This window comes from Enhydra lutris, unplaced genomic scaffold (genome assembly GCF_002288905.1).
Source record: "Enhydra lutris kenyoni isolate GAN:26980312 unplaced genomic scaffold, ASM228890v2 scaffoldscaffold28, whole genome shotgun sequence".
In the NCBI taxonomy this organism is placed as follows: domain Eukaryota; kingdom Metazoa; phylum Chordata; class Mammalia; order Carnivora; family Mustelidae; genus Enhydra; species Enhydra lutris.
The window spans coordinates 6,194,184-6,201,514 of record NW_019154112.1 but is presented as its reverse complement, the minus strand read 5'-3'; the positions used below and the strand labels follow the sequence as shown (position 1 = coordinate 6,201,514).

The window sequence follows — 7,331 nt, the reverse complement described above, 5'->3', positions numbered from 1 at the left end:
CTCTCTGCCTACTTGGGATCTCTCTCTCTCTCTCTCTCTCTCTCTCTGTCAAATGAATTTTAAAAAAAAAATCTTAAAAAAAAAAAAGAAGGAAACCACTTTAGGGGCACCTGGATGGCTCAGTGGGTTAAGCCTCTGCCTTCAGCTCAGGTCATGATCCCAGGGTCCTGGGATTAAGCCCTGCATCAGGCTCTCTGCTCAGCAGGGAGCCTGCTTCCCTTCCTTTCTCTCTGCCTGCCTCTTTGCCTGCTTGTGATCTCTGTCTGTCAAATAAATAAATAAAATCTTAAAAAAAAAAAAAAAGAAAGAAACCACTTTAAAAGGAATTATGTGACGGCACCTGGGTAGCTCAGTTGGCTAAGTGTCTGACTCTTTTTTTTTTTTTTTTTTTTAGATTTTATTTATTTATTTGACACAGAGACACCGTGAGAGAGGGAACACAAGCACAGGGAGTGGGAGAGTGAGAAGCAGCCTTCCCATCAAGCAGGGAGCCCAATGTGGGGCTCCATCCCAGGACCCTGGGATCAGGACCTGAGCCAAAGACAGACGCTTAACAACTGAGCCACCCAGATATCCTAAGTGTCTGACTTTTAATCTCAGCTTGCATCTTGATCTCAGGGTTGTGAGCTTTGGACTCTATGCTAGGTGTGGAGCCTATTGAATGAATGAATGAATGAATGAATGATGTCAATAGAATTTCTTTCCAGCTGAAAGAATCCCTTCTGAAAAGGAAAGAATGCACATGAGTAATGTAAAATATTCTAAGGCAGGTTGGGCCAGCCTTGAGGCTGAGAGCTGAACAAAATGCCTCCAGCAGCTCCTGCTGAAACTTCCCTGAGAAACCCTCCATCACTGGAGAAAATGCTGGCTGTGCCCATTGCTGCTGGACCCCCCCACCTCCAACCTGTCCTCACAGGGTTGCTGTGCAGATTAAATAAAAATGGCTCCTGTGAACAAAACTCACATCACTTCTGCACATGGAAAAGGCTCAGTAAATACTAGTTCCTTTCTCCCTTCCCCTTATGGGGTTTACAAGGGACCCAGACCTTAAGTGCTCCCGCAATGGAAAGATACCTCGCTCTTCTCTCTTCCTTGGCCCAGCTCATTCTAGTAATTTGCTTTTCATCTTTAACCACAAAACTTAGATGTGTGAGTCTTCTTAAACTCCCAAACAAGGACGAGATGTTTGATTACTTCCTTGTGGAGAAGTGGGTGCTGGGCTGAGCTAGAGAAGACCAGAATTTTGGGTCTTCCTTGTCACCACCTTTTTTGTGTGCCTCTGGGTGGGTCTCCCTCCCGGGCTTCAAGTTCCTTATCTGGGAAGGGTCCTTGGTCATGTGGGGGAGGGGGGCAAGGAAGTTTGCCTCTTTCTTGTAGTTCAGGGCAATCGGGTGAAGACAACTATGGGGAAAGGAGACTGGAGAGGTCTCTGTGGAGCCACAGGCCCCTCACAGCGGCCGCCTGCTGGAAGTAGGCATTTGGGGATTGACAAGGGTGTGAGACAGGACTTGCCCTATGACTAGGAGATAAAATTTATGCCCCTAAAAAGCCCCTTAACACAGGAGAAGTGCCTAATGAGATACAGGAGCAGAAAGTACCCTAGGAGGAAGAAAGGTCAATGGGAAACAGAAAAGGCTGAAGGGTCTGCCTGGCTTTGGGTCAGCTACAACTGACTCTTATGACTCAGGGATAGGACTTGGGCAGGACGGAAATTGAAACAGGATGGCATACAGAGAACCCCAAGGCTCTCTCCCCAGCTCAAGGGAGCACCCACCATCTGCACTCCAAGAGCTGTCACTTCTGCCCCCCTAACCTACCTTTCTCCTCCTGCCCCAACAACTCAGCCCCTCTGCTCACCTGTTGTTCCTCTCTCTACCAAACTCCCAGTGAACTTCCAGACCCAGCCTCAGTGCCACCTTCTACTGGAGGCCATCCCTAGGTCCCAGGCTGGATCAGAGTTCTCCCCCTGTAGACCCTGATGGGAGTGGGGGTGTGCGGGAGGCAGGAGGACACCCTTCTATCACAGACAGCCTCTCTCATCACCTGCTGGCTTGTAAACCCCCACTGACCCTTGGCTTCTGGAATAAGGGCTGTGTCTGATTGGTCTTGGTGTCCCCAACCCCAGGCTAGGGACAATCCTCTGGCGACTGGCGGAGAGGAAGCCCCACCTCCCAGGGGGATGGTGAATTACCTTTTCCATCTGCCTTGTAGTCATCAGGGAGGAGCTTGTCCTGCCGGTAGCCCAGCACAAAGGCCAGGAAGGAGAGGATGAGGGCGTCTCCAATGCTGAGGATGGCCAGCATGAAGGCCCAGCGGATGGTGCACTGGCCCAGTGTGTACTTGCCTGTCTGCTCCCCACACATGCGCCGCACCTCACTTGAGTCCCAACCGTCGGGGTAGACCAGGCAGCCAATCATCAGGCCTGTGGCTGAGGGGGCAGAAGTGCGGGCAGACAGCATCAGGCTGGGTGTGCTCAGCCTGCCACCTCCCACCTTGCACTGCTGCTATCTTGTCACCTCCCTTCTTTTCGTGTTAACAGCCTTGAGAGGTATGGGGCAGTGCCTACCATCATTCTTGTAGAACCCAGGGGAGAAAATTGAGGATCCAAGAGCTAAAATGACTTCCCTTTGGTCAGGAATAGAGGCAGAAAGTGGAGCTCCCCAGCCCAGGGAAAATTCTGCCATGGCACCAGGTGGTCCTACCAGGCCCGCAGCCACGCCCCTAACTTTGGACTTGATGAGGCACTAGCGACCCTGGCTTCAAACCCCCGCAAAATCCGTTCTCAGCCCAGAGAACTCATCACTTCTAAGATGCACAATTGTTCATACTCCAGTATCTCTGAAATACGTATAATAAGAAAGCTTCAGGCTGTGGTTCGAGTAGAAGTATTTTTCCTGGGCACCTGGGTGGCTCAGTTGGTTAAGCATCTGACTCTTGATATCAGCTCAGGTCTTAATCTCTGGGTCGTGAGTTCAAGCCCTGCTTTGGGCTACTTAAAAAAAAAGAACAAGTATTTGCACATAGAATAACAGCATGTCCTACAACTTGGAATCTTAGATTTAATGAATACACAAAGTCTTCCAACCCCCTCTCTGGCTGCTTCCTTTGTGAACCTTTCATTCAAGCAAATAGGTCTCTTGATCCTGACCCAGTACAGGTCAGTGCAGCTACTCACACTTCCCTGAATTTACGAATCCCTAATATTTATTTAAAATACTAATTTCCAAAAAATCCTTACAGCAGAGCTGTAAGGATTACATGTGGTCATGTAGGGAAAACGCTCACGGCAGCATCTGGTTCACGGCAACCAGTCCCTGTCCATCGTTGCTATTGTTATTGGCATTGAAGCCAAGTGAATGGAAGCAACTTCAGTGGATGTGGATGGCATTAGAGGTGTTCACAGGTATTTCACGTACATAGTAGGGTTGTACTTCCTTGCTCTTCTCTTTTCAAGTTAGGTAAGGCCTCAAGACTTCCCTTAGACAACAAAATGTGTGCATTTCCAGGCCAGAGCATTTAACCACTAGAGAGAGACCTTCCAGAGCATCCTTTCGCTCTGTAATGACACCAGCCAGATGACAGCAGATGCTCCATCGGCCAGGGTTCCAGGAGAGAACAGTGAGAGCAGAGCCCCCAGCTGGTCCTCAGTGGGCACGCACTACAAGCAAAAACTGAAGCTTTGTTTTAAGCCACTAAGATTTGGGAGTTATTTGTTACCTCATCCATCCTGACTGATAAAGTGGCTTTTGTGTTTTTTTCACATTTACTGAGCACCTGCTATGTGTCAAGTACTGGTGTTTGATGTGTTTTATGTGTATTAGACATCCCATCCTCACCAGAACCTTGTGATAGGAGGTCTGTTGCTACGTTCTAGAGGTGAGGTTACCAAGACTCAGAGAGACAAGCAACTTGCCCTACCTGGGTTTCTAGGAGCTGGAACCACACACAGCTTACACCTGGCATCCAGAAGCTGGATTAACATTGTTAAACTACAGCCTCACACTGCCCTAGTCATCGATCTTCTTTCCTTTCTCCTGCTCCCCTCCCTGGTCTCAGGCTTCTTGGCAAGGGTAAACTAACTGGTTTAGTCCCATCTGCTGTCTGCCCTCTTCATCCCCCCCTTCGGCTCATCTTTCATTCCCCTCCATTAAAGAATGGAACATGACACCATCTTTACCCTCCCCCAGCATAAATGTTTCACAGGATGGCATCCGGCCACCTCTGCTATCACTGTCTCTAGCTTCATGATCTGGAGTCTAATTCAAATGGCCTGCTGATGCCTCTCCCATCCAGGCCTTCCCAAGCACAGTGCCTGTTCAGCAAATGGCACTTGCTGCAGGATGTTGTGGGAGGGGGCAGCATGGAGAATGAGAGAAATGGTTGTGTTTCCAGCCTTCCATAGCTCTGATACGGTGGACCAGCTGGTAACCATGCCAGGATCCATTCTACTCTTCTTTGTCACAGAACTGCTAAATCTTCATTCTCCCGCCTTCCCCCCACTGCCCACTGAGATTTACCTTAGCCCTGCCCCAGCCTCTCCCTCAGTGTATAGAGACCAGAGGAGAGGGAGAAGGTAGATGGATTGGGGAAGCAGCTCCGGAGCCAGGTGACTACCCTGAGTACAAGATTTTGAATCAAAGGTTTTGTCCATCATTACCTGTGCTAAAAGATAAGTTACCCACTAAGAGCTTATCTATAAAATAAGAGGAATATCTCCCTCACTAAGGTAGGGATGGGGTTCCTCCAGATGATATATATGAAAGTGCTTGGTCAGCCATTATACCTATGTAAATGTGTGGCTCAATAAAAATGTCTTTGGAATACATCTAGTTTCTTAGAACCCACTGCCTTAATTCCCCTAGGTCCTTAGTCGCCGGTTGGTTTGCTATAGACTTGGTCAAGTCTTTTCCTTATTCCCAGATTCCTCACTGTAGTTGGCAGGGATACCTACACCTCCCTGGGGTCCCCCTCCAACTCTGACAGAGCGTTTGAGTCTATGTGTCTGGTTGTCTGGGATTCTGATCCCTGCTTCACTCCCCCTGTTATGGATAATACTGCTTCTCATTCTAAGCAATGATGTCAAGATGGTTTTCTCTCCAGTCTGCAGTCCTAGCACTGCTCCTAGACATTTCCCAGTATGGGCAGCCTGTGCCTGGTCCTTGGAATAGGACGGGACCAAGGCCTTCAGGACAAGGCTTAGAGAACAGGACCAGCAGGCTCAAGGGCTGAGAGGCCTGCCTGGGCCAGGAGCAAGAAAAAGGGGCAGGGAAGGCCTTATTTCTGGGCACCATAAGTAGCCACCTACCCCACACAGTTTTAAAGACCCTAGCACTGGGGGTGCCTGGGTGGCTCAGTTGGTTAAACGTCTGCTTTCAGCTCAGGTCATGATCCCAGGGTCCTGGGATCGAGCCCCAAATCAGTGTCCCTGCTCGGCGGGGAGTCTGCTTCTCCCTCTGCCCCTCCCACTCTCTCTCTCTCTCTCTCTCTGTCAAATTAAAAAAAAAAAATCTTTAAAAAAAAAAAAGACTCTAGCCACCACCCTACTCCCCCATCACAAAATACCACTCCCATTTATTGCCTCAAGTATGGAAACCTATAACTAGGGAACAAAGACTTTCATTCCACCATGAAAGGGAACTTAAATGCAAGTTTCTATGGGAAAGGTCACAGCATAACACTCCAAATCAATAACTGACCTTGGAATCTCCCTGAGAGCAATTTGGGGTGGGAGGGAAGGAGTGAGGACAGGGATCTGTGGATCCTTAAAGGAGAAAGAGCAAATGCCCAGAACTGGGAGATGGAGACATCTAGGATGTGCTTGACAATTTTGCCCTGGGTTGGATCCTATTCCCACATGGCCGACAATGGAAGTTTCCTTCTTTTTCCTTCTCAGAGCAAACAACCTCTGATGTGGTGGCCTGGGAGTCAGGACACCTTCTATCAACTAGTTGTGTGCTCCTGGGCAAGTCACTTCCCCTCTCTGGACCTCAGTTCCCATCTACAAGATGAGGGGGTTGAACAATTTGATCTCAACAATTCTTTCGGTCTCAGCCATTCTAAAATTCTCTACTCCTCAGAAGCTTCTGCAGAGCACTGAGTATGGCTGGGCTAAAGGAGAACAGCTGAGGGGCACCTGGCTGGCTCAGTCGGTAGAACATATAACTCTTGATCCTGGGGTTGTGAGTTCAAGCCCCCTTTGGGAGTAAAGATTACTTTAAAAAAATTAAATCTTAAAAAAAAATAAAATAAATGTAAAGGAGAGCACCTGGGTAAGAGACCCAGAGCATCCACAGAGGGTGGAATGCTGCAGCTTCCCCGGTGGCCTGGGTTGGGCCCCGCTAGTCCTCCCATTAGTCCTGCTCACCTGCAGCCAGCTGCATCCATGCGCAGATCTTGTAGACAGTGGCCGTGTTGCAGACAAAGAAGAGGCTAAAGCAGATGATGGAGCCAATGATGAGGAACATGGCCAATGCCACAAAAAACATGGCGGTCTTGAAGGCTCTAGAGGGAATGGAGGAGAAGTCCAGCGGGCCACCCTTGCAGATGAGTTCAGAGGACAGCACGTTGCCCACACAGTAGGAGAAAAGGCCAAAGTAGCCTGCCTGGGGTGTGTTAACACTGTCACCGATCCAGTAGGGCTGGATGAAGAGGGCCATGACCAGTACAGAGAAGCAGATGGTGAGTGTGCCCCACATCACACCCACAGCCCTGGAGTTGCGCACATAGTTGGTATGGTAGATCTTGGCTGCCTCCTGGGCAGGCAGCAACTTCACCATGGTGAGGACGTAGGCCCTAGGCTGGGATCCTGTGGACTGTAAGCCAGTGGCTTAGCAGACAGAGGCCTAGGAGTGGGTCACTCCTTAGCAGGGCCGGGAAGGAGGCTGAGGTAAGGATACAAGGTGAGGGTTCCTCCAAGAAGAAGAAAGAGGATTAATAAGACCAGGAAGACAACCTTGGTTTCTTCAGCGTAAGCTTGTCCAGATGCCTTTGTCCGCTCTAGCCAGGCTGTCTCCTGTCTTCTTCCTCTCCAGCCTGCCAGGGTCTTGGGCCTACTGGCGCCGCCCTGCCCCTCCCCCCATTTCCAGCTCCCGGCTCCAGAGAGCTCCGCCTCTTCGCGAGGCTCGGTCCCTCCTTTCTCCCGCCTACGAAAGTGCTGCTTCAGCACCGCGGCCAGCGCCGCGGGAATCGGGTCAGAGGAGGCTTCGGAAGCCGAGACCCGGCCGGGGGAGGGGCGGGGAGCGCCCGGCCCGCCCATCGCGCACTCCAGCCACAGGAAACTGAGACCTTCCTAAACCCTCCTGAGCGCCAGGGCCGGGGTGTGGGTGGGAGAG

The 7,331-nt window shown here is 50.3% G+C and overlaps 1 protein-coding gene across 1 annotated transcript in view; it reads right to left on the bottom strand.

Moving 5' to 3' along the window:
• Positions 1–6,776, bottom strand: part of LOC111152458 (LHFPL tetraspan subfamily member 5) — an 11,712-nt gene extending 4,936 nt beyond the window's left edge. The window contains exons 1-2 of the mRNA XM_022510951.1: positions 6,365–6,776; positions 2,192–2,428 (exon numbers count right to left, since the gene is read on the bottom strand). Coding sequence (XP_022366659.1) covers positions 2,192–2,428; positions 6,365–6,776 — 649 coding nt within the window. The remainder of the gene's footprint in view (positions 1–2,191; positions 2,429–6,364) is intronic.
• Between the last annotated feature and the right edge of the window lie 555 nt (positions 6,777–7,331).